Genomic DNA, 27,207 nt, shown 5'->3' on the forward strand with positions numbered 1-27,207 from the left:
GGGTAAGCAGAAAAAAATCCAGAGGTGTTGTTAGTACTGAGGATATTGTCAGTATAATGACTACAGAGCAAAGTTAAAGGATAAGTTTTTACTGTTTGTAAAATACCATATGTAGTACCCACAAAGTGGTAAGATTATATCCTAAAAGTTCCTTGCTGTCTTCTATTACACTCACAAACCTACCGAAGTAGGTTTGAGACATACACCAAGAATATATAGACTTGTCTCATACTTCATAATACACTCCACAGAGAAGCATCCTAAATGCTCCCAAGCTCTTTGACATTCCACTTAGGGTTAAACCATCAGCAAACTTCAGTGATAATGAGACTCTCAGCTGAGTTGGGAATTAATTATTTTTTCTGCATCTTGTTGATCTCACTGATTATAATTTGCACGTTAGCAACGGCTCTCATTTCTCTGCATGATCACTAATTACTAATCATTTGCATTGATTTCAGTAGAAGTTACAGTGTTTGGGTAAGGTTTTACTAATAGACTCCTTTTATCCTTTGTTGTTTCCATATGATTTTATTTGTCTCTGGATGTACTGTAACATTTTGTGAGTCATCTCTGCCAGGATTGGAATTTTCTTGATAGTATATTTGATAGTAATTTATCCATAATCACTGGAACAGGTTGCCCAAGGAGGCTGTGGATGTCCCATCCCTGGAGGCATTCAAAGCCAGGCTGGATGTGGCTCTGGGCAGCCTGGTCTGGTGGTTGGTGACCCTGCACGTAGCAGGAGAGATGAAACTGTATGTTCACTGTGGTCCTTTTCAACCAAGGCCATTCTATGATTCAGTGATTCTATGATAAGATATCACTGCATAAAGCAGCAGCCATTGAGAATTTCTGTAGTGCTTCAAATGTGATTAGTTACTTGAGGCTTCTTGTATTCCAAAACTTTACTCCTGTTTTCAAGACTGCCTTTCTTGTATCTCTTCCCTCATTTCCCTATTTTTTCCCTTTTGCTTCTGTTTGGCATCATGTTGACCTGAAGGAAACTGTGGTTTAGTCCATAGGATCTCATTGCTTTTATCGTATCAGTTCCAATATTTGTTATAAAAATCCAAGTGGCAGGCTACAACTGTGGTGCATAACATGAGGAAGGCAGTGTAGATCCCTGGCACAGTAAACCATTTTTTCATTTTGTTCCCTAAGCCACATAGGAGTTCAAAGCCATGTCACTTGGCAGAAAGAAGACGTGAAAATGTGGTAAATGCTGTATTTCCATATATGTGTGTCTGTATGCATATAGAGAGATACGTACACAAGCATATTTATGTCACATTACAGATCTTGATTTCACTCTGCAACTGGGAAGCTACTCCTGTGGTTGTTAGGCTTTCCCATTTGGTACTTGTTGTCTGTCTATTATAGTTTTCTTTCAGTTAATAAACATGCAGATTTCCAAAAATGAAGCAAAACTAGTGGGAACTGCATCTTAATGCGAGGCTGAAAGCAGCTGGACACCTAGGCTCCTGGGCAGGATGTCCACTTGGTATCACTCTCCCTAAAGAACTTATATCAGCAAAGAACTGTTTGGTGTGCAGCCATATGCAGAGTCCTTCTGTATGCAGAGTCTTTCGGTGCATATCTACAGCCTGCTGTTCTGTTCGCTCCCAAGTACTGCCCCTTCTGTGTCACTCTTGCTTTGACCTTGATGGAAGCTGTGAGATTTTGAAGAGGGATTTTGTTAGGTGCATGCAGGAGTGATGCAGGAAGCACTTGGGGCTGGAAGGGTTGCAAGGTTTTGATGCTGAAAAGATGTGGACCATTTCTGTCCAGCCTGTTTTGGGTATCAGGCAATATGGTTGCTGTTGCTTGTGCTCCAACATGCTGCTTGTTATTTTTCTTTCCACATACAACAAATATGGATTTGTCATACAGCAGTTGATTTCTTATGGCATGAAAAGTTGTCTCATGGAGAAACGCACCCTCAACAAGGAAAGTTTTTAGTTTGTTTGCATTATTCTAACCCAAGACATCTTGGAAAAGTGGGACTGCCTATTTTAAACCAGGGAACTCTAAGCGGAAGCCCATACTCTTGCACTGGCACCTGAAAACACACTACATTTGTATTTTTCCTTGGCTGTATGACCTGCACATGAACAAAGTGCAAAAGACAAAAAGGGAAGGAATAGAATACATCATTAACTTTTCCTGTGGCATTCTTTTGGAAAAGATGGTGTCTTTAGAAAAACATGCCATATGCGTGGCTCAGCCCCAAATCTTCCAACAGTCTAATACTGGCAAGGGAGGGCATCTGTAACCCCCAGGGAAGAAGGCTGCTGAGATTTCGTTTTCTTGTCTTTGTTGGTTTTTATTTCCATTTCCTTTTCCTCTCTCTTTTTCAGTCATTTAATGCCATTCTGCACAACAGAGGGGAGCATCTGGCCACAAATAAACACCCAATAAAATAAGTGGGGGAGGTTCACAGCTCCCTTGGTGCTATTGTGTCTGTCTGGTTGTGGACTCAACAAGATAACCATGCATCAATTTACATTGTCCAGGCTATCTTCACAACCAGAAGTTAGAAACCTTATTTTAATAGAAGCTTAGATTCTAGAGAATAGTGTAAGATCTCTCCAAAGGTTCCAAATCAGCAATTCCATCTGTGTTTCTGCAAATGTAGAGGAACAATGTCCCAGGTGATTATGCATAACGGAATGAAAACAGTTATTTTAAAAGTGCATAAAATCAATACTTTGGGGAAAACAAGTCAGCTGTGTTTATACTCAGTATATAGCAGACATTTTGTTTCTTTGTCTGAAAAAAATTACAGGAAAGCAAGGATTGCAAGTGAAATAAAACAGCAGATTGCACTGTATAACAGAGGGGACTGGAGCATCAGATACCTCAGCAAAGGCTTACAGCATTCTAGGTTCCTTTTGAGAAAATAAATTATATTGAAGCTTATATATTTCTATGTTGTTTGAAGTTGAGGCCAAATGTTCTCAGCACAGAGGGAATAATTCAAATCCCATTGCTGATAATGAAAAGTATATAACTAAATCTATGTCTGTGATGCTGAAAATTTCCTCCTAAATGCTGTCTCTTTTGGACTGATGGGATTATTTCCAACTGTTGGTATGAAGGGGTGTGTACATAAATATGCATAAACATGCTTCTTGTGCAGTCAGGATACATTGCTTCTATATGGATTATTCTAGAAATGGGAAACAAAAGCATCTGAGAAACAGGGCTGAAAGAGAACAATCTGTAGACCTATAGGTTAAATTGGATTAAACTTCATCTTTCAGCAAATGCTGTGTTATTTATTCAGTGTATCTCTTGGGGATTTCCCTACCTCCTACTCTTCATAGAGAGTAGTGATGATTCCTAATTAAAAAATCAAACAAACGTGAAATGGAGACTGCCTCACACAGCTATTCTCTTGTGGGAATAGGAGGCACAGTGATTTTCTCATGGGCAGTTTCTAGGTCTGTTGGAGCACGGGCACAAAAGAAAGGCAAGGTTCTGTCTAGGGAGGTCAAGCGAGCGTCGCTCATCAGCCAGTAGTGTCCTTGTTGGCCTTGCTGTGCCTGCATGTCATGTACCAGGAGTTACCTTTTGGTAGGGTGGAGTTAGTGGACATGATAAGGAAGACTACTGATAATCTCATCAGCAGTATCTTCTGGGTAGATTTCTGTTTATTCATTGACCCACAATAGAGATGCGGTTGGATTCCACCATTGCCTTGGTTGCTGTTATTGCAATATTTGGAGGCTATTTACAGTTTATGTTTGTCTCACATTCACCTGAATTACAATTTAAGATAGAAACTGTGATTTCCAAGTTCATTTTACTGTCACTTAAACTCCTGTGGTATCAGGTTCATTTATTTCTCTCCTACCTCTGTGGATTCACTTTGTAGAAGTAAACACAATGGTAATGTTGACAAATTTCAGGCTGTCCTACTAGGTCACCTGTGATGCCTTAGAATATTGCAGCAGAGTCCTCATTCCAGTGAGTTTAGTGACTTTGAGGGAATAAAGCTCTTGAGTTAATGACTGTAAAATTTGGTTTCTGAGTAAAGGCCAAGTTGTACAAGTCATTATCAGCTTTTGAAAGATTATAGATTTTAAAAATATATATATATATACATATATATGTATGTATGTATATAAAAATAGTTTTTCCATGGATTAAAATTCAACAGGAAGTGCCTCCATCCTTTCCCAAATCAGGTATTTTTGTCTCCATTTCTGGAAAAAAAAAGTCATTTTATCAATTTTGTCTGTTCTATAAATGCAGTTCCTATTCTCAGCCAGGAATTATTTATGATTGGGCTCGGGAGTAGTTACAGCATGTGAAAGAAAATCAGGAGTGGCTTAATGTGAATGGGACAGACTATTTGGGAACACACTGGGGATTTAATGTTCAAAAGAGTTAAGCACTGTGCTCTTTCCATCTGGCCACTTCATTTCACTGCCTGTTTGGGACCAGTACTTCTGAAATTTGCTGTGCAAAGTCAAATATTGATGTCATTTGTTCTGTTCTTAAAAGACAAATTAAACCTGAAAAGGTTTTAGTTGTGCACAGTCACAGTACAACAAGCATGGAACAACTGAAAGAAATACTCTCTGCCACGGTTTATGGCTTTCTGATGGTTAATTAAAAAAGCAAATGAAATCTTTGGTTTAAAGTTTAGATTGAACTCAGTAACTTTCAGTTAAATTCCAGTTTTGGCAAGAAAAGAGAGAACTTTCTTGGTGATAAAGAGAGAGCATTTCCATCCATATGAAGAAAATATCTTTCATACTGTTGAATTTCAAAATACTTATGTGCTTTCCATCTTTCATTTTTTGAGTAAAAAGTTTTTAGGGTATAAATTATGAAAAATTAGCTTTAATAGCAAAGGGAAGATTTGTAAGCTATTGGTGTGATTATGGTTTAATGAATTGAAAGAAATCAGAAATTATTCCAGGCCAACCCTGTGTCATGCTAGTGTATTAACGGGCCCACATTTTCCACACAACCTTCAATTATGGTGATGCTCCAAATGAAATACTCATTTTGTGCAAGCTATTTCCTCTAAGCCAAACTGGAAGTCAAGTTATCAACATTTTTAAACTGTGGTTTAATTTCCTATGTAGATCTCATGCACAAGGGAGTCCAGCAGTGCTCTCCTTGTGATACAGTTGATGGATACTGGAATCAGGGTACCATTGCCATAAAGGCTAACATGCATTTTGCTCCCATGTGTAATCACCCTCAATTTTTGACCACCATATTCTTCCATACAGGCAGGAAGGAGAAAAGAGGCTTCACTTGCCCCTCTGACCTTAGAGGTCAGCTCTCCTAGCTGGTCAGCCAGCAAAATTCCCCATTCCTCACCCCTGGTATGTAAGGGACATGCTGACAAATGGATCTAGGTGTAAAATTGTTCTCAACGGACTACCTGGTGGCCTTAAACCTAAATCAGTAGTTGGAAATTTTCACTTGTCACTAGCTACTGTGACTACATAGGTGCCTGAAACAGAACAAAATACTAAGGCATATTGTGGTTTCTGAAATTGCTAATGCTGTAATGGGCATCCACCTGGAAAGCAGCTGCCTTTTGGATTTATCCCCCCATTCCATTTCACCATGGGTGACATTTGTCCTTCCACCTTTTAATTTTTCATGAAGATAAATGGAAATCCAGTTCTTCAAATAACAGGGGTGACTTTTTCAATCCTATTTAGAGACTTTACTTCAATATCCTGTCCACGTCCAAAGGTGAAGGAGAATATATGTATACAGCATCAGTTTGACCTTCTCCATTCTTTACTGAAACATTCAGCTTGATAAACCGGAATATTGCTTTTTCCTCTGTGACAACTTTGAAGTTACAGGACATCCCATCTGCTGGGTGCACATTTTACTAGCTGATACAATGCCATTCAATTGAGGTCTTGTTCGTGCTGCAGTTTCAACTTTGACTCAAGGGAATTTTCCATACAGGTGAATGAGATCCACTATTAAACAAAAAAATCATGATTCAAAATCAACACATTTGCATAATTGTTGTACCACTTTAGACAGTGTTAGTGTACAATTAATGTTTGTCTTAGTGGGGTGATCTGTTTTTAACCTGGGCCATCTTTGTTTTTTTAATATTTTGGAATTTGGAATAACAGTTCAGTAATGCCTATTTCTACAAGAATAGGGAGGGAGAAAACAAATATAAAACATAGCAACAGCAGCTTCAGAAACAATGGAGTAAGCATGTATGGGAGAATGTGTGTTTCTGCATGTGCAGAGCACATATTCCTCCCTTTCTGACCATACCAGTGCACGGGGAAGATGAACAGGCCTACATTCTTTGACTTACCTTGTAAGGTTCCACGTGGTCTCCTTTGTAACTGAATTAGTACCATCTAGGAAATGAGACTGTTCGGATCATCTCTTACTTAACATGCCTCTGCAATCTGAGCCACAGATTGACCCCTATTGATCTGATTTGACTACACTCCTGCGGAGCAAACAGTGCAGTGGAATCCAGGACTCTAATTCACAGTACTTTATTTAAAGTTCTTAGGTAATAACTCTTATTTGCATTAATCACACACCAGCAGAAACCAAGGCCTCTTTCTCGCTGCATGCTTTCCTGTTCCTGCCCCTGAAGCCAAAAAGTAGCTGCTGTGAAAGAAGAGTGTTTTAAGTATATTGATACTTGATACTAAATACTTGCAAAACTTAGATGTTAGAAAGAATGTTTTTCAAATCAATGGCTCACGCATTACTGTAAAATCTATTGATTAAAAACAAAGCATAATGTTAGTCATTTAGTCGGTAGAGTGATGCAATACTGAAATAAATCTATCCTTTGACTTTTGCATTAACCTCTTATTGACTGCTTGCATACTCATAATTAACACACACTTTAGCTAGCTTGGTTAATTTCAGCATTGTGATCACTGTCCTCTAATGTAGCTGACACCCTGATCATCAAAATGTCAGTGCAGCCCAAGGGACCAGAACCAAGCGACTGTGTTCCAGTGAATGTACACCTGCTGTGGTGAAACCAGCCACCTCCCGAGGGAAGGAGCCGTGCACTGTCACACGACAGTTTGCCATGACTTTTATCTACATGCTCCTATTGGTAAATAAGAGTAAGCAGTTTACATGGCAGAGTGGTGAGAATGTGCATGGCAACAGCCCATTGCTCCTTCAATACAGGCTTTTTAACTTGAAACTGGCACCAGTTTTGTTTGGTTTAGCAAGAAAGCAGGGACCGTGGAGCTTTGTGCATTCTGTACATCTTCAGGTATACGAGTGATCCTTTTCTGTGCTGGTAAACCTGTGTTATCAAGGTGTTGGAGCTAAATTGCTCTGAAGTAAATCCAGGTAGTTGTTTCCTTCTGCTGCTGCAAGTGAGCTTTGAATGAGGCCCCTTAATTTTGGCATCAGTACTTTTCTTCCATATTTCAGAGCATGTGGTATTTCCACTCTTAACACACTTTGTGTGATAATATTCAGACATTAAATTTACTCTCTTTTAGAGGTTTGACTTTATTAACAACTCAGCCTGTTTTTAATTAATATATAATGTTTGAATTAATGTATAGTATTTTCAATCTTGCTGTTTTCCCACTACCACCATGCTTTGATAATTGCAGTGTTGAAATTTCAAGTGCCTTTGATTGCTCTGCTTTGGCTGAAAATTTTGTTATTCTTCTGCAGACTCTTAAGGTCCTTAACTCTGATACAAACTAAAGAGCATCGTGGGAACAATTTTTCCCACAGTCGTGGAGAAATTTATTAAAATCAATAGTAATATATTAATCTGGACAGTTCTTGCATCATAACTCTGAGCTAGAGGATCAGCACGTACCTGGAGGAGTGCACTCAGGCTTGTGGTGGACTGATAGTGCCATGCCAGGTCATCAGGAGCTGGCCCTGCACCCATAAGCACAGGCAACCTGCAGTGGCATTAACTCCGGTGGCTCATAAGTGCACAGGGATTGCATGTTTGGTAAAAACAGGTCACACTCCCTGCTGTTCTTGCTAGTGATGTAAAGCAAAGCAATAGAAATACTTCAGAGGAGCTGTGGTTTGCAGAACTTGGAGTATGAAGGCACTGTTCCCATTTCTCATAGTTCTGCCGTACACTGATATGTTTGTCATCAGACTTGTGCAGGAAACGGTTGCTCACGGGCTGCCCTGTCCAGCATCATTGGTGACTTCTGGCACATTTATAGAGACACAAATGTCCAAAACCCAAAAGTGAGGAACAAGCAGTTTGTGAGAGAGGGCAAGGGATAAAAAAAAGTGCTGAAGGTAAAAAAGGAAAAAGGGGTCTAAATGGTGAAGAAGCCAGGAGGCGGTGTGCTTTTCCTCTCAGTGAAAATCCTTTTGTTAATAGCAGACAGTGAGAGAATGTTTATTATTATAAATGGAGTTTTGCAGACCCCGTAATATGCCTGCAGTATTTACCAGCTGAGCTTCTTGATTTGTCATCTGCAATAATCTGTACATGGCTAATTTATCCACTCTTAGATTGAAATGCTTAGACTCGAATATCTTATACTACCCAGCAAATTGAGCGTATTATTGTGTGCCAAGACAGAAAATAAAGCAAGATTTTAAAAGCTTCATAGAGTTGTGCTGTAATTAGTTTCAGCTTTCCCTGCATATTAATTTTCTCCTCTTCCTTTATATAATTTGGGAAATGTCTTCAGAACATGATGGCACAATCAGTTAAGTACCTCTCAAAACTCGTACACTAAACTGCATTTGCTCTAACAACTATTACAAAGCAGCCTGCAAAACAAATCCTCTGTTATTCTGTACAGTGCAGCTTATCAATGCAAACAGTTTAATATTTATGCTAAGAGGATTGTCACAAGTAGCTTCTGTTCCTTTAATTCTTGTTTTAAATAAATAATGAGAACATTTAAACACATTACTCTTCCCAGGGCCCTGAGGTCGGCTAATCTTATTATTTATGAAGTGATGTGCTACATAATAGTACTTAGTGCATGTTAACAGATGCTATTATCAGGGGCTGATGTGGAGAGCTGAAGATATATTGGAATGTTATGTGTTAATACTGTCCTTGTAGTGTAATGTACGATGGATTGAGTGCCCAGGATGCTGGTGCAGCAATTAACCACACACCAACATGGGTGTAAAGCTGAAGTATGTTTTCTCATGGGCATTACACTGCCATTAATAATTCCCAAGAGAAGAAGACATCTTCCATTTGGAAACAGTCACTTCAAGAAGGCTGATGGTGAAGACAAGGAAGTTGCATGTGTCAGTACTTTCAGAGCTGATTGTACAGAGATGGAAGATGCATGTGTATGTTTAAAACAACTTTTAAATCGTCACAACAATATTTTATAAAACATGATTTTTTTAAATGCCTTGTGCAAGGTAAAAGTTTACAATTTGTTTCTTTACATTTGAAGAACTATGTCGACCTGCAGTCCAGACAGAAATTGTAACAATGCATAGCATGTTTCTTTGTCCTGTCCTGCTATAAATGTTAACTAATGAATGATCTACATGTAGATCATTCGAGGGAATGGGAAAACGGAGGAGGAGAAATCCTTATTGAAATGTGACGATTTTTTGTGGTGACATATTGTATTACAGCCTAGTCTTAAGAGATGTATTGGTTGCCACTTCGAAAACTTTCTTCTGCAGACTGCAGTTCAGCTGAATATTATAATTAGACTTCACTAGTATTGATGAATAATCCATTTAATAAAAAACACTGTGATTTAAACATTTTCTCAGGGGACTAACATAAGCTAACCTCTTAATTTAATTTTATTGAAGTTTTGCCTACCTATTCATCATTGGAAGTTGTTATTAACCTCCATTTCCATTTATCTTTATAGAATTTTCTCTTTTTATATTGCCTTTTTCAGAGCTAAGCAGGTTGATACACTTGTAAATCTCCAGAATCTACAAAGCTAGTCCGGCTTCTTTAATATTGTTTAATCTATCCCCCCTGACCTTAATGCAGTAAATTCAGTTTAATCTTTCTCAATAATCTAGTAATACATTGGAAACCGGCAAACATTCAAATCTGATAATGGTTTAATCACATGCTTTAAATAACAGCCGAGATAATGAAAAAATAATTTACCATATAAAGGTGTACTAACTGAGTTTTCTGTGATTGGCTTTTTGAGAAATCCCTATAGAAAATACAAAGCCTACAACAGAAAAGAACTTCACTGTAAATGAACAACCCATTTGGTCAGAAGATGCACTTTTTTCCTTTTCATCACTCTCTGTAAGTTACTGCACAAGCATATCCTTGCTGAGTATTCAGTTTCTTGCTCTAGCTTTAGTTAAGTCGTTCTTCTGCTTACCTTTTGTTTCAGATGCCAGTCAGAACCAGCAGAGAGCTTGCCAGAAGAGCAGAAGCCAGAATGCCATCCCTTCTGGACAAATGAAGAAAGCAACATGCCTCTGCCATTTGATCTTGAAGAAGTTATTGTCCATCTACAAAATCTTGTTCAGTAGGTGGGATATCGGGACACCTTCCAGCCTAGAATTAGTAATACTCAACATTTGAAGTTTTTTTTCTGCTTTCATCTTTTCTGCTTTAAGGTTCCTTGGTCATTTGTTGTTTTGTTCTTCAATGCAAATTCTATCAGTTTCCATCTTAGTTCCTGAGTCACAACTAAACAGACTGGGTACAAAATCTATAGAAAGAAGCAGCTTTTAACATCTGAAGTCTGGAACACCAACTTCAGGACTTTCCTCTTCCACTCTAATTTCCATTGACAGTGTAGCCCATGGATAGCTGTGTTTCCACAGGTTCCCCTGCCATGCATCTTAACTGTCTAGATTTGGGGCAAGTTAGACTTGCCTGCTAGTCTCAGCACTGCACATTTTTACATGCTAATATGATATTACTGAGAACAGCTGGCAGCACTTGTCCTGGTAGGTAAGTTTTAAAAAAGCTTTCCAAACTAGAAACCTCCTGCCTGGAACCTCATGGGTACATGCACCTTTGAAGGACAATGCTTTCAGGTTCAGCCCGAGGGGTTCATAGTACTACTGCAGCAGGACAGCTTGCAGATTGTCTTTTAGGCAAATTGGAAGATCCCATTGGTACAGTCGTGCTCTAACTGATGCACAATTACATCTATAATTCTTTTAGAAGAATGGTATGATCTGTCCTTTACACCTGACCATAGGGCTTAAGTCAGGGAGAGACTTCCAAGGTTGTATCTACATGGCCTCAGTTTCCTGGAACTCAGAATTCAGTTTCTAAACTTTATATTATTTCTACCTATTGATAGTTCTTTTCTGACCCCAGCTTTCCCAGTCTATTGTCCAGGGCGAGTGGACCTAGGGTTTCCATTTTTGGGTCAGATCCCCTGACAAAATAGTTTTAGTTTGTGTGACACCAGGCATTGCAACATCTGTGTTGATCTATCCATGAGAACAAAACCAGAAGCCTATGAGAAATGAAGCTGTTTGTGATCTAGTTTGTAATAACATGCTATAAAAAGAACAATGCTGTGTTGGATGATGTCCTGAATGAGAGAGAGATTTTTCATTTGGATAAGTTGCTCTTCTGACTTGAGCTGTGTGTGCCTTTTCCCTTGTATAAAAACAGCTAGAAATTATATTGCAGTAAAACAGCATTCAGTCTATAATACCTCTATAGAAAAAAAAAAAAAAACAAAACAAACAGTGAGACTCAGGACTTGACATTGCCACCAAGAAACAGAATGTGCCTCCTGTGTTAATCTTCTGCTTAAAATCACTGTTGGGGCCAGGCTTACCCAAAGCATACCAGTATACTCTATTAGCAAAGTGTTCTGTGTGTGGATGGGGCTTGTACTGCAGAAAACTGTACATTTCACAGTATAACATATGCCAGACCTCCCTGTAGCTAAGGAAGCTGTGCCAGCAAAAATTCAGTTTTAGTGGTATAAAACTCTGTCCACACCTACCAGCTTTTGCCAGGACAATTATATCAACTAGAAGTTGTACATCTTAGCACCTCTAACATAGCTATGCCAGCAAAAGTATGAAGACCTGGATCAAGCATTTTTGTTGTGTTCCCTGCCTTCTGCTAAAGCTGTTAGCCAGCTTGTAGAAGGAAATAAACTCTTTGAAGAATAAATTATTTAAATTAGATTTAATTACATTATAACCTTGATCTGCACATTTATCTGTTGTCTTCTGCTCAACAAATTTCTTAAAATTTTGAAATACTCTGTTATGGGCATAGTTTTTCTTTCCTACACTAGCTAGAGCTGGCTTTAGTAGTGGGCAGATAGCATATATTTGGATGAATGCCACACTAAATAGTGTTTGCTTTGGAAATCACCTAGAGAAAAGCTAGAGAAAAAGATGAGGATGTGGCAATTCTGCTTAAGGAAAAGGCAGTTCTCACAGAAACAAATACTACTTTGGAAATGAGAAAGATGAAATCAAATGAGCTAATGATGTAACACTGTTAACACAGGGTTTGAGGGGATTGTTTGTTTGTTTATGCTGTTACTTCATGATTATTTTGTGTTTAATTAAGCTAGAAACCACGGGGATCACAGTATTGAAATGAATCTGACATCTATAAAGGGTAGAGAAGGCACAGCAATGTTGTTGCTGAAGTGGAAGCTATTAAAAAATCATTGGCAAATAATTATTTCCAGCAGCAGTGAAACAACACTGTTTTATTTTCTTGTACTGGGAGAGTGCTGGCAGCAATAACACAGTGTTTAAAACTACATGATTCTAGGTTTTGTCTATGCTGAGGATTAAATCTAGTGAATTAGCTAAACTAGTTCTAGCCTTAGTCCAGTTAAATAGCACTCATTTAAGCCAAGGGTGGCGATGACAGAAAACTGAAAAATTCTGGGATGGATAGACCTAAGATTCACTGGCAAAATACCAGTAATCAAGTGGTTAAAAAGAATTAAAGCTCTGTGTTACATTCAAGTCTCACATCATCTGAATCAGTGAAAAATGACTGAATTCAGTTGAAAGGCAGAAGTATAAGGAGGTTTCATCTCTCCAAAGCCCACAAGAGTTAATGGCAAAGACATGGGTAATGTTGATGGAACTGTTTGAAGCATATAGGAATGCCAAAGGGTGTCCCAAGAGAAGAACATGGTTAAAGGTAAATATCTGTAAAAGAAAACTGAAAGACCAAGCATGAATTGTTACTATGCTTGAGATACATACTAGAAGCAGAGAAATACTTTGAAGTTTTCTTTATTTTATACAAATAATAGTAATATAGTTCATGTTGCAGTGATACTTCAGCAGTCCACTTGTATTCCAGCACTAGGTAACGCATTATGGTTTTGGATGAGCCGAAATGCACAGCCTCTAATGAATGCTCTGTGTATAGCAACTGGTTACCAAGTCTGGATGCTCTAGATGCACAAGGACCAACGTCAGTTTGTTTCAGGGAAGAGGTGAGAGCATAAGTTAGCTTCTAACATTAGTTCAGCTATTCTTTTAAAACGGGAGAGTTCATGGCTTTGTGTACATGTACTTTTCATCAGCCATGAAAGAATTAAGGAGAAATAGTTCACTTGCACACGCATGTCAGGCAAAAATGGGTTACAGAAGATACAGATCAGCTCGCCTGTCTGCACTTGCCTTTAAACAGTATTCATCAATTTTACACAAGCTACTGACTAAACATGGAACCAATACAAATGAAATGCTCAAGGCAAAGGATTTCTTTAAAAATGTGATAGAGTTGGTTTTGCACTTGTAAAAAGAAAATGTTGGCAGAAAATAAAGATCTTCTATTGTTTCTGTAATGTGGGGGATGAAAGGTAAAGGCCATTTATAAGTATTTGATAGAAAACTGCTGTGTTATGCCATGTAAATTAGAAATGTTTTAATAATGCTTCATTCATATCTCTGCATATGAAAATATTTTATCTTGTAGGTCCTTTCTTGTTGTTAAAAGGTTAAGTAAATAAAAAATATGAATCCCAGTGCACTAAATTTTAAAGACCTTATGCTTATGCTCTGAACTTTACAGAAGATCCTGATTATCTAAAATGCAAATAATGCCACAGGTACTCACCAAACAGAAACTGCCAAGGATAGGTAACTTGTAGCATAATAAATACTCAAATCAGTTGTCTCACTCTCATTCAGATGCAGTCTTCAGTTTCACAGATAATGAAGTAGATTTACTTAGCAAGACGTACTTGAAAGTCATGCTAGACTTCTAATTGCTATGGGACAGGCTAAGGAATTCCAGTACCATATTGCAGCAAAAAAAGAGAAATTAATACAAAAATCTAACACAAAAGATACTAAAAAATTATAGTGTGTTAACAGTGGACACTGCTCCTTTATTGGTTGGTGCAGTGCAGGTCCACTAGTCCTGTGACACACAGTGGACTTCGGGTTGATGTATCAGAGATCAAACTAGCTGATGGTAAAGATGGGATGAGAGAAGGAGAAGAGAAATGAGATGCAAGGGATGTGCATTCACAAGAGCAAAACTTTATTAACTCATATGGGAATCATCCAGCAGTAACTTGTACAGTGCAGGCCATGACCTCTCCCTTGATTGTTACCACCTGATGCACAGTTATTGTTCAGTCCTTAACCCTCCTCATGCCCCCAGCAGCTGGTCCACATCTCTTCGGCAGGAGCTGACCACTACCTTCTTCTGCCAAGGTTACAGAGTTGGGAAGAGCACTCGTATACTGCAGGAACAAGCTTAGCCTCCATATCTATGCTAGCACACCTCTGGCCTACCATACCTCTGTGGATTGAGTGCCTCCACGAATCTGTTTCTGTTCAGATTTGAGCTGTTGGAACTCATCATCTGCATTGCCCCGTTGGGCTGGTGAGCTGAAATAGGGAAGGGCCAGACAAACAGAGCACTGTCTGCAAGAAAGTTCCTTTTCCCCATGAAGGCCACTGCACTTCCCACAGCAGGTCAAAAAGCTCAGCTCTGCACTGATCACTTCACTCTACTACCAGAGCAGAGGCAATCCTCAATAGCAACTTGTCTTTCTAGTACAAACTCAAACTCATCACCGTTAATGTTACTAGGCGTCACAATCTGCTTTCATCTTTCCTATTCACCTTAACCTGGGGTATTCATTGAACAAGAGAAGATAATGTATGCATTTGCAAAAAGACTGTACTTAAGCTCCAGAATTGGCTGAACAATATGTGAAATAAAAGCCATCTGATCACTGATAAAATGAACACATTAAAATGCAGATGTTTGGCAGTGAGTATTTCACATATGACATGAAAATTATGCTTCATCTCCTCATTGCTTTGGTGATAGCGCTCAATTCACATGATAGAACAGGACATACTAGTCTACAGTCTACATCCTCTAATACCCTATTGGTTTCACAGTGCTGAATTTGGACAAAAAGTTGCTCTCCTCCCCCTCTATATCACCAAATACTTGCTTTCATGCCAACACATCTTGGTCTGATTAGTCTCCTTGATTAGAGGCTAAAGTAAAAAGTCAGGTGTATAGGATTCCCATTATCCTTTATTTCACCAGTTCTAAGAACAGGTCAGATAGAGTTATTTCATTGAACATGTGAACAATCAACTTCTGTTTACCATTAACCTTCAGTTTTCTTTTCTTAAAATCAAATCAGGGCTTGGTAGGCAGTTATTTTCATACATGGCCCTTGATCAGTGGAACAATCTGTCAAAAGCCATTAAAACCTCTATTAGGCTGAACTGCATTCAAAGCTAAACTACCCAATCATTAAAGGGCTGGGATGATTGTTTTTAATACAGTATACATTTATTTCTCTCTCTGAGTAGTAACAACTTTGAAACTGAGCATATTAACTAAGGCTTTTTACTATCGACAAGTCCTGAGAAGCTTGGTTTCTTGTGGAACATCAATATCTATGTAAAAGAGGAAAAAGTGAACACACTGAAATAACCTTTATGTTCTCAGAAACGCCTCTTCATTTGTTTCCTTTCCTTGCATCCATCAAGGATGCAAATGGAATGGGAAGACATTTACCAACGTACTTTGCTCAAAAGTTTCACTGGAAAAAATAACAGCTAATTACAGTAATATATTTAAGTGACTTGCGATGTTAATATCTCAGGATGCTTTGCACAGAGAAACTGAGGTAGAAGTCAAATGTGTGGCCATGTTCTGAGCGCTAGTGCTGGAGCCGAGTGTGCAAAATACCTCATTGCTGGCATGTCTCAGTTACTTCCAGTTAATCAGCTCCACTTACAGCTTAAGGATGCTCTCATAGAACTATTTTTCTCCAAAGATACATTTGAAAGCGGAGCTGGAATCCTTCTCCCTCATACAACATTTAACGTATTATTTAATGGCATAGCATGTGATAATCCATCTCGTGTAACAGAGATCTTTCAGGCTTCCTAATACTTGATTAAACTTTTGAGTGAATCTTTTAGTTGCATTCCAAGTCCCCGAGCTCTCAGTGGGAAAATGTGAATTTTACTGGAACTATTAAGTTATTCCATGGAGAATATGCAAGAATATTAAAGTACAACGCGCACTCTTTTAGCTGTGTTTTAAATATGCTCAATGGGTAGCCCCCAAGGTGATAGAGCTGCTGTGCTAGGAAACTCTTAAGAAAATCCCCTGTGGGTATTTGGGTGCTATTTATCAAGGTGAAGATGCATTGCTGGAACATGCTGGAATGCTTGTTATGCACCTGTTAGCACTTTTTGTCTGGTACTTATTTTGTAGTCTGGTAGTACTTTACTGAGAGCACTGCTTCCCCAGTTATTTTGATGAACATCCCAGTAATTTATTACTCAAACATTATCAAAGCATTCCACGATCATTTCATTGCTGTTCTTTCCCTTCTGCCTACCAGTGCCCTTTTTTTCCCATTTGTTTCATTATTAACAGTGCTGTTATTAGCAAGTTCTGTTCTTTGTTAAACTGACGTGGCTTTAAAGCAAGAAAGCGTATAAAGTAAGTATCAGATAGCATTCATTCAAATGCATTTATTTTCCAGCCAATTTATTTGGATGTTTTTGCTCGTTTTGCTTATTTGGTATTGCTACATCTGATTTGTATTAAAGACTATTTATCTAACACTGAGAAACGTAGAGTGATATTTAAGTTTGTATTATATATTTGCTACATTACTGTAAAATAAATTACTTAAAGAATCTGCTGTCTGTCGTTTGTCCTCCAGAGTGTGATAGCTGTTATCATCAATTCTTCACTGTTGCAGTGAGTGGAAGAAGAAGGACTAAGAGAAGTGTACTTTTCACAGTATTGAGGTGCATGAGCAAATTAATTTTATGTAAGATTCCTATATGATGAGTAGTGGGAGGTAAGCTTCTTCAAAGCAGCAAACTCACAGGTACACTGAGCCTGCTCTTCAGTGGGGCATCTCCCTCTACCTGAACTCTTCTGCAAGTCCAAGTCAGTTGCCATAGGTATTCTCATCTGTTAATGATGCTGACAGTTTATTGATTGGAAATGGATAAAAGGTAATAGGGAACTTTTTTATTATCTTTGAAACTCATTGAATTTAATCTGACTATAGCACTTATCTTCTGGTCTGGAAGGCAAATTAATTTCTTTTACTTCAAGACTCATACCATAAGTGGACGTGTCTACCTTCCCCACATGCACACCCCATAAAGTGCTTCCCTCAGTACAAAAGTGTAGCTCTACCACTATACTTAGAAGATATTCTTCTGACTGTGCAATTTTACACTTCCCATATTCAGTGCAAACTCTCACCTTAAGTGAGCACTAGTAATGCAGTGCCTACCAGCACTGCATCAACCTTTTTTGAGCGTATAAGCATGTGCAGTAGTTTTTGCAGTAGAAGTTGCAATGAAAAATATATCAAAGAAATGTGTATTGCACATAGGATAAAAAATGGTGAGGTTTGTGATGTCTGTTGTTTCTAGACTTTGTGCAGGTCTCTACTACCTCAAAGGAATTTGAAGTCCATGCTAAGCCAGATACAGGCTTCAGGGCAAGACAAGGACCAGTCCTGCAAATTTCATTTGGTACTCTGAAGAATGCCATTGTGGAGCACAGCAGGCTGATTTGAAGTATGCATGCCTGTGATGCTAAGATGCACTGCAGTGTTCTGTGATACTTGGAGTGTCCTTAACACCAAAGGCTGTGTGCCTAGTTACTCTGCATTGCTAGATGCCAGCCAGGAGGTGACACAAGTGTGAAGAGAGATGGCCAGGTCATTCCCTGCCAGGACTGAATGGAGTCTTTTAGCCAAAAAGAGTTGACAGAAAGCACCATTCACATATTCTCCAGCTGACAGTCAGCAAAGCATCCATTCCAGGAGCAATGAAATCTGATTTCTTAGCCTAGAACATTCTTTCCTTGGCTTCAGAAGTTTAACCAAAAGTAAGTACATGGGTAACTGGATGAAAGGACACTTTAGGAAACCAGAACTATTTTTACACATTTTCTAACAGTTCATTGTTACAGATGTTACATTTACCTAGCAAGACCAAGATGAATTTCCCTTGCATCAAGATTTCCTGAAACTGATCCTGTTTTTTTCCTGATTGTCTCAGAGTTTAGGTTACCTAGATTTTCACTCTCTTTATCTTTTTATAAAAATGGGCAAAATGCATGGCATTAGTGACCTTGCCAAAAAAAAGGGTGCAGTCCTCAGGGGGTCTTTATGGGGTGTATGCAAACACAAGGAGACTTTGCTCCTCTTCATTCAAAAACAGGCATCTTCCGAGGAGAGTAAGACACTCTTTCAGTCTCTGCAGTCGAGATCAGCTTTAAATGAGGCAGAGACTAATCAGGATGCCTCCCCTGCACTGGTGGCTGGCAAGGGCCAGGTGCTGGAACGGGGTTGAAACAGCCCAATAGCTCCTGCACCAGCCAATCTCCTGTGCTGTGGGAGATAGCTGTCCTCTAAAAAGTAGAAGTGAAAACCTGCCTTTGGAAAGCACTTGCTTACAAAGCCTCTCATGCAAGCCAGACCCCAAAGGAAAAAAAATAGCTCAGCATATTTAAAGCCAAAAAGAAAATAGAAAAGTTTAATTACAAATAACTTGAGATTCATCACAGTTTTTTTTGTTGGGTCAGTGGGAAGGAGGTGTTCCCAAGGAGAAGCCCCTGTATTCTTTCTGTATCAAATCTATCATACAAACTTAAGTCCTCTTTGGGGTGAGAGACTTATTTATCTTTCATTGTAAAGATTCTAGTGTCCTGTACCTACAGTTAGGACTCTGCACACAAGAGTTGCACAGAATATATACAAAAACACTGTCCTATAGCTAAAATATATTCTCCCATCCATTCAGTTATAAGAATTTCTGAACTAAGAAGTTTCAAGTTATATTGCATTGCAGGTCTGCAGTTTATCAATCAGTGCCTACTTTGCTGTCACACAGTGACACTAGAAGTGGTTTCTACTACAAATTTTTTACAATGTTGGCTTTTTTATTCCAGGATGATTCAAATTAAAAATAACAAAATCAAAATAAGAAATCTTCATTGACTTTGTAAATAGGAAAAAAAGAAATAGAGAAAGTTTATGTCACTCTGGATACACGCTTTTCCAGCAGGTGAGTCCTTTCCAACTAAAGAGTCCATGCGTGCAAGTTTTGATCTGATCTATATGATATCCTCCACAAATACTTCTGTTCTACACAATTATATTTTATTTCAACAGGTATGTGTGAAATTTGTTGCTTAAGTATCACTACCACTCTGAAACTAATGGCACTTGTAAATCAGGCTTCTGTTTTCATCCTATTCCTAGTTACATCTTAATTATTAGGGTGCAAATATTGAGCGCTGAAAATATGAGCCTTCATATTTTCTGTTCAAAGGATTTTACTAACATCTAATAGATTTTATAACTTCTAATAAGAAGAGGAAGTGAAACCCTACTTGGCAAATCATAGCTTCTTGATGGATTTTGTAGCCTTTTGGCATTTCGAACCCTGGGAATGTAGAAGCTGCATGAGGAGCTGTTGCTGGGTTCAACTAGCTGCACCAACTGTTAAGGTATTTTGGTTTCTCTTTTATTGCTTAACCTCTGGGGCCTAACTCCAGGCTACCTGATAAAGCAGTTGTTTGGGAACTTTAAACCTTACAAGCTGTGACTTGATAGACATGGAACGAGGTCCTGTATTAAACATACATTTTAGAAGCATAATTTCAAATCTGGAAATTGATTGTGGCTTGACCTACTTATTTTGAAGAGCTTACTGTTTCTTACTCTCTTTTGCTTTGCTGATGTTATTAGATCTATTGTTCTTTTACCAGAACTCCCAGCTGATAGAAGAAAAATCAATGCACTGCAAAGCTTGTTGGGCAACAGCACTTTCATTACAGTCAGGGCCACAATTAACTACCTAAGACTAAGTTATGACATTTCCACTTTTAAAGGTTACAAACTCTCATATTATGCAGCTTCGGTGTTTTCAGAGGGCTGGAGTCAAACACAAATAAAACAGGCTGGGAACAGAGAAATCTTTTTTAAAAATTCCATGTTTAGTGCTAATTTTTTAGTACATGCTAATATGAGAATCACAGACCATATGAAATTCCTTTCCAATGCTGATTTTTAAATAGGTAACACTTCCCAGGCTTTTTTATTTATCTGCATACCGTTGTGCTCACTCATTTTAATCACACCGTGGGCACACTGACCTCGCAGCTCCACATTGCCCCTGTGGTACAGAGCAGCACCTGGAGGATGGCTGAGGATGCGCCCTGCCTGATGCAGTGTCCTGAGCTGCTCATCCTGAATTGAGTTTGCTCAGAGGTCTGCAGTTCAAACACACGTCTGCCCAGCTAATGGGGTCAGGGCGTCTCCTTCCAGTAATGGATTGGTTCTCTCCCAGGCAAAGTGCCTCTAAGAGAAATTGAGAAAAGATCCGTCCCTAGATAAGATTTGAGGCAGCCCAGGAGAATGACAATTACAGCTTTTGCTAACAGTATTGCAAAGGCAAAGCCACGCTGTGTAGGAAGAGTAGGATGACTCAGGGAGCTTTTCCAGTGACTAGTAGAGAGATCCGTGCTATGGAACAGATTTGAGAGAGAAAATGAAGCGTGGGTAGGTGGCTGTTTTGTTGGAGAAAGTGAGGGGTGTCTCCGTGTGGGTAAAGTCTTCCTGTGCTGGGTGGTGCTGCTGCTGGTGACAACAGGTGTTTGTCTGGCACGTGCAGAACACAGGAGCTCAATGGATAATGAGCAGGAAGAGAAAAATCTTGTTACACGTACCAAAGTTTGCTTTCTGTGGCAAGGAAGGAGTTAAGTGTGCAGTGATCTAACGCAGGCACAAAATGGTCACAGAGAGCTGCGGGAGCAGGGGAACCTCAGAACCCCAAATTCAGAAGGGGTTGACTTAGAGGCAGTGATTGGGTGGGGTGGTAACAAACCTCTTGAGTACCTGCCCTACTTCTGCACAGCTGCCACTGCAGTGCTTGTTCACCAGCCGTGTCACAGAACCAAACACCCCTCAGTACTGCCCGCAGGGAGCAGCACTGATGTACCGGTGTTGGTGTATCCAAGGCAAACCCTCCATGCTTGCACCAGTAACCACTGGAGCATCGAGTCTGTAATTACTGAACCGGCTGCGTCATTCCTCCTTAATTCATATTTACTGCACATTCCTTTCAGAGCCTCACTGGGTAAAAGATAAAAGAATACAGGCTCCTGCAGTGTAAATATATCACAGTGCCAAGGAGTAATGAAAATACCTTTCCTGAAATGCAGGATTTTCTATTATTTAGAAACACCGTACATCATTATTTTACAGAGAAGTGAAATATGTATAAAACGTTTCTGTACATTTCTCCTCTAAGACTACCGCCGAACCTTTCCTTCCCTTTTTAAAGCAACCATTTAATAAAGTCTGACACTTAGTAGCAATGTTTTGAAATAATTTTTGCTGCTCTGCCAGCAGTTGGCTTTACTGTGAATCTCTAAAGACAAATCCATCTACAGCGAATCTAGCAAAATTCAGCTCCGTGTTGTATGTCAGGGTTGAGGACTGGTTGTCAGCTCTGGCACTGTCAGATTTTATCTTTAAATATGACAGGCAATTTGTTGAGGGAGCACTTCTGAATGACAAGATATAGTAGTGTTGTAAAACATGGCACCTGTGTGGTATGCCCTGCTTTTGTGGACATCAGAGGCTATTGTTTCCTTTGCTATTAGACAGCCACAGTCTCACAATAAGGTGTGTAAAATGTTCACAGAAACCTTTTAAATAGACTAGCAGGAAAGTAGATACCCTCCGGTCATTTAAGTCAGGCCATTTATCATTTTATCTTATAAAACACAACATTCACTAAAATACGATGTGAAGAGAAAGCCAAATGCTCTGCCGAGCTACATTGGTGCAAGACCAGCATTTGGCTGTTACAAAAGTGTTTCTCTTTAAAGTGCCACACAGTAGAAAAATTAGGATTTTAACTCCTTCACAGATAGCTGATGAAACATTAATACACCTCATATGTTTGGTTTAAAAATAAATAAATGGGTCATAGGGGATAATGGCTTACCAATAAATAACAGATCTAAGTAGCATACATAAACTGGAGGCACACAGTGGCTGAGCCACTGCCAGATCAATGGAGGGCTCTTCCGCACTGCCGGAGCAGTGTTTTTTTGCTGGTGGAATGCAGTTTTCTGAAGAACAGGTATGCATTATGAGAAAACCCAGCAGCAATCTGGTGCTACAGAGTCACTGTGCGAGCACATCCCAGGTTCTGTCCTTGAGCAATGCTGACTCTCTTGCCCCACTGACAGCAAGGGATGGCAATGTACTGGAGGAACTGGGAGGGGGCTGAGTAATTCTTTTAAAAGAAAAAAAAACACCTTTAGACTATTTTTTTTGGTGTCTTTCTGTTGCCTAAGACATGGCTGAGGTACTGTGGACTGAACGCCTCCTGTTCCTGCGAATGTGTGGCAGCAGGGGCAATGCCATCTGCACCCTCCTTGGGACAGTATGAAGTGTCTGCGCCCTGCTTGCACATGAGCCAACCCATTCAGAAACCCAGCTCTTGGAAACATCTGTGTAGCAAATGTCCCTCACTGTCCTTGTTTATTCACATACTGGTGAAACTGCTTTAAAGACAGGGAGAAAATACAGGTCTGCTATATGGAAGAACATATTTGCTGTGTGGTGTGCTTTTTAGTGGCACTCATTGTCCCCATCATGAAGACCGAGGCTCTGTTGAGACTAATTTCTGTGCCGATTTTCTGCATCCAAGAACAAGGAAAATATCAAAAGATAGGCTTTTAATGGGGAGTAACGCTGTGATCAAATCCTATCAGTGTTCTGCTGTCAGTTGAAAGGCATGCAGTATTTGCTATTTTACCTAAAGTCTGAAGTCCTGGAAATGAGTGACTCCGTACTAACATTGCTTTAGCTTTCATGTAAGAAGTAAATAGCAGGACTTCCCACTCACAGCTGAGTGGAATTGAAGGGAACTCTGCAAACTCAAACACTAGGTGGCAAATACAGCGATCCCTATTTAAAACATATAGTAGAAGCAAAGCTACAATCTTTGTTGCTGCAGGCCTGCCCAGTTAATAGCATTTAGTGGTACTTGTTCTGGGTGTGTGTTTAGCTTTATCATGGCAGCTTGAAAAAAAAAATCTAATGGAAGCTAATGGGCAGTAGCATGGAATTAGTGGTTAAGGTGCAACATGTGTGCAAGTGCACCCCTCATTGGAAGGACTTGGCATGGCTTAAATACCTTCTGCATTTCTCATTCTGAGTACAAATGAACTGCTGTCTTCTCAAATAGGTGTGTATACCTTAAAGGAAATTCTGCAGATGAAGAAAAGAGAGCCTGTGCTATGTCCTTTGTGAGAGACAAAACTATTTGCCATGTTTGCTCTTAATGCAATTTTCAACTTCGTTAGAAGAATATGATACATTTATTTTTAAAATAGAATCATAATAACATAATTGCGTTCAGATGTTTTTGAATTCACCTCCAATATTTTTATGATTCCTTTTTATATACAAGGTTATAATTTTGGAACCACTGGGAAAACCCTCAATACATCTTATCTAAGTTAAGATCTTCTGACAATTATATTCATATTCTAATATGGTTTCCATAAACAACAGAAAGCAAAAAGCGGCTCCAGAGGATTAACCATTCCTGCTGTTCTTGATATTTATTTCAGGATAAGATGAGCTGCCTCTGAAGAAGCCCATCCAATCCCCTTGAATCTAAGCAGAACTAAGGCAACTCGTGTGCCTAACTTTCAGATAGCTAAATGCAGCCAAGGAAAGTCCATCTGTAGTCATCTAAGTCCTTTGACTTTCCCTTCGATGCTTTTGAAGAATGTTTGCCTCCTCTACATTCGCAAGCCCTTGACCGTCAGTGGTACGTTAACTTCATAATGGAATCTAATTCAAAGGGCTTTTAAAAACAAGGAGAACATTTTATTGTAACTAATAGTGATGGATGATTGCTATGGTCACACAGAGCAACATAAATCTTCATGCCATGCCCAGTGCTAAAAAGCAGACAAATTCAATAGCTTAGGGAACTCGTGTACTTTTAGCATAGGAAAGTCATACAGGGAAAGGTTTTCAGACCTTTCCTCCATTAGGAGGGCAGATAAACACTCAGTGAAGTAATTTGGCCTGCCCATCACTGTGTAACGTGCCCCAAAATGAAATGCTGCACTCTATTTCCACTCTTGTCAAGCAAGTGGCCTTACCAGCAATTTTAGGGAGAACGTAATGAGAGAAGAAAACTCCTCAAACATTCAGGCAACCACATACATCAGAATTTACTTCCCCCAAATAATTGGAGCAGCTGTATGTAATTATAAGTTATCTACCTGCTGAAATTCATTAGAAATTGGATATAAAGTCCTTAACATATTCTCCAAATGTGTATGTATTGGTGTCTACATTGTGTAGCTATATAAAAAGTATCAGGATTAATGAGCAAGGGTTGGGTTTGTTTTTTTTTAAGTGGAAGCTGAAAATCAGGTGAACTGATCAGTAATAAAAGTGAGAGTAGCCCTGTGTCACAAACCATGTGCTGTTAGTCTGTGTGTAACCTCTGGCTGTTGTAGAAGTTTCTTTTCTAAAATGTAACTTGAATATTTGTATTACAGGAAAACTGAGATGTGCCAATTAGTAGGGAGTGGTTCATCGTATTAAGCACTCCACTGGTGAGCATACTTTAGTACTTCCTTCCATAGATAGTTCACAAATGTAGTAATTCAGTGCTATGTGCACTGAATGGGAATGGTGGTGTTTGTGGGAATAGTAGGTGTTTGCTTTAGCGGGCTCCTTGTGTCCTCAGTTTACCCATGTAAGTCATGAAGGTGGTTATCATGAAAGTGTGGGCTTATATGGGAATCAAATTAATAGTGAAGATTCCCAGGAATGGCTTTTTCTGGCAGGAGAAACTGGCAATTGATTGATGTATAAGCCACTTCCCTCTGGGCTTGAACTGTGAAGGATGTGGTCATCCACAGCTATAGTAACTGAGATGGCAGAGGGAATGAAGGAGTGAGTAGGAAAAGGAAGTAAATATGCACAAACTCCATTTACTTTCTCAGCTGCAGCTGGAAGTGTGCCAGGAGGGAACTCCTGGAAGCTGGAAGAACTGGGTGGACGTGCTCGGAGGCAGGAAGGTAGGTGGGAATGTTCCTCCACACTTCTGAATTTACTGTGGTGCTTGCAGAAAGGAATGCTTTTGGTAGAAAAAGTTAAGACTTACTTTCTGTGATGAATAGAGTAACCAAATTCAGGCAAGGACACTTTTCTGGATGACTGTTCCATCTATAGGAATGAAGCTTTGGTAGCGCTGTAGACAAAGCTTGGCTTGAGAAGGCTCATTCTGACATGCTTTAACTGTCTGCTGAATATGGAGAAGCCCCTGGCAATGCATTTCCAGCATTTGTCCTTCCCTAAATTGTGCTGAATTTTGAACTTATGGCCAACTTTAATAAAATGTGAAAGAGAAATTCAGGTCTCAAAGATAAACGTTCAGAAATATCTATGAAGAGCGTAGGGAGCAGCAAAGAAACAGATGTATGGCAGTGTCTCCTCCGAGGAGCAGCCAGCAGGACATGAGCAGCACCGTCCCTCTGCAGCAGGCAGCTGGTTCAATCATAGCAAGTTTGGTCTGCCCAGAGGAAATACTAACCAACATGAGAAGAGCTGGGCTGATGGATATTGGGTAGGGGCAAGAGCTTCAGTGACAGAGAATTCCAATCCATGGGAAACTGGGCTTCATTAGTTCAGCTGCTCACAAGCCAGCTTCTTTCTGGTAACCCTATGAAAACGACTCTGTTTTACACATATAAATCAAGGGTAATATTATTTAAAGTGCTTCAGGTACATAAAAGCTCGTGTTTTTCAAGCTTTCAAGGATTATGCATAATAGAGACACATTCTTAACTCACGTGTGCATGTAATAGTGTGGCACTTGGAGCAGATTTGGGATAGGTATTGAGCTTTTCACCTCAAGTCAGCCAAGCTGATCTGACTGACCAGTTCTGGTGCTTTGCATCTCAATTTTCTAACTGTCAGAGCAAAGGTTATTTCTGAAGAATAAGTCACTTAACCTGCTTTCCTAATGAAGTATGATGTTTGCAATTGAAGCATGATGTTTCTATGTTTGCAATTACACTCTGCGCACACAGAGATACGTACCCTAATCATCCAAGGACCTACTTAAACCAAATTTAACTGAGGGAAGAGGTAAGTTTCTGCAGGTTTTGTGAGTGAGGGCAGGAAGGAGGCACTATTAGAACTAGTAAGGACATGATGTTTTGAGAGCTCTGTCCTAGCAGAAATCAGGTACCCTACAGAGGCATTACAAGACAGAGTTCTCGAGAGCTCTCACAGAGCAAGTGAGCATCCATGGATTGTATGGTTTAGAAAGCTTCTTGTCCTTTTATTGTGATAAAGCTTAAAAAGTAAATGAACACCACATCCAAAACAATTGTTCCAAATTTTTATCCTCAAATGGCGATCTTGCCCTTGCTAAGTAATACATGCAGCAGGCTACTCACTGGTATGTGTGGATGTTCTGGATCAGTGTTATCCAGGAGGGAAGCCAGCTGTCTTCATTGCTGTGGGGCTGTTAAGCTACAGGATCCCAACCTGGTCACCTCTGTACTCACAGAACGGGAACAAGGAAAGGACAGTTGGCACAGACGTCCTAATCTGAGTGCTAGGATGAGGAACAAATAGCTTGTCAAATCACAGTATTATGAGAGATGATGTTTGTGTTACTCCTACAAAGAGTTAGCAATTACATTGCAGCCTTGTTTTGTTT

At 39.4% G+C, this 27,207-nt stretch overlaps 1 protein-coding gene across 1 annotated transcript in view; it reads left to right on the forward strand.

Annotated features, from left to right (window-relative positions):
- The window catches only part of FTO (FTO alpha-ketoglutarate dependent dioxygenase), a 226,093-nt gene extending 209,071 nt beyond the window's left edge, over positions 1 to 17,022 (forward strand). The window contains exon 9 of the mRNA XM_042877158.1: positions 10,332 to 17,022. Coding sequence (XP_042733092.1) covers positions 10,332 to 10,473 — 142 coding nt within the window. The 3' untranslated portion in view covers positions 10,474 to 17,022. The remainder of the gene's footprint in view (positions 1 to 10,331) is intronic.
- The last annotated feature ends 10,185 nt before the right edge of the window (positions 17,023 to 27,207 follow it).

The sequence above is a fragment of the Lagopus leucura genome, unplaced genomic scaffold (assembly GCF_019238085.1).
Source record: "Lagopus leucura isolate 7727_CA_CO unplaced genomic scaffold, USGS_WTPT01 Super-Scaffold_100017, whole genome shotgun sequence".
Taxonomy (NCBI): domain Eukaryota; kingdom Metazoa; phylum Chordata; class Aves; order Galliformes; family Phasianidae; genus Lagopus; species Lagopus leucura.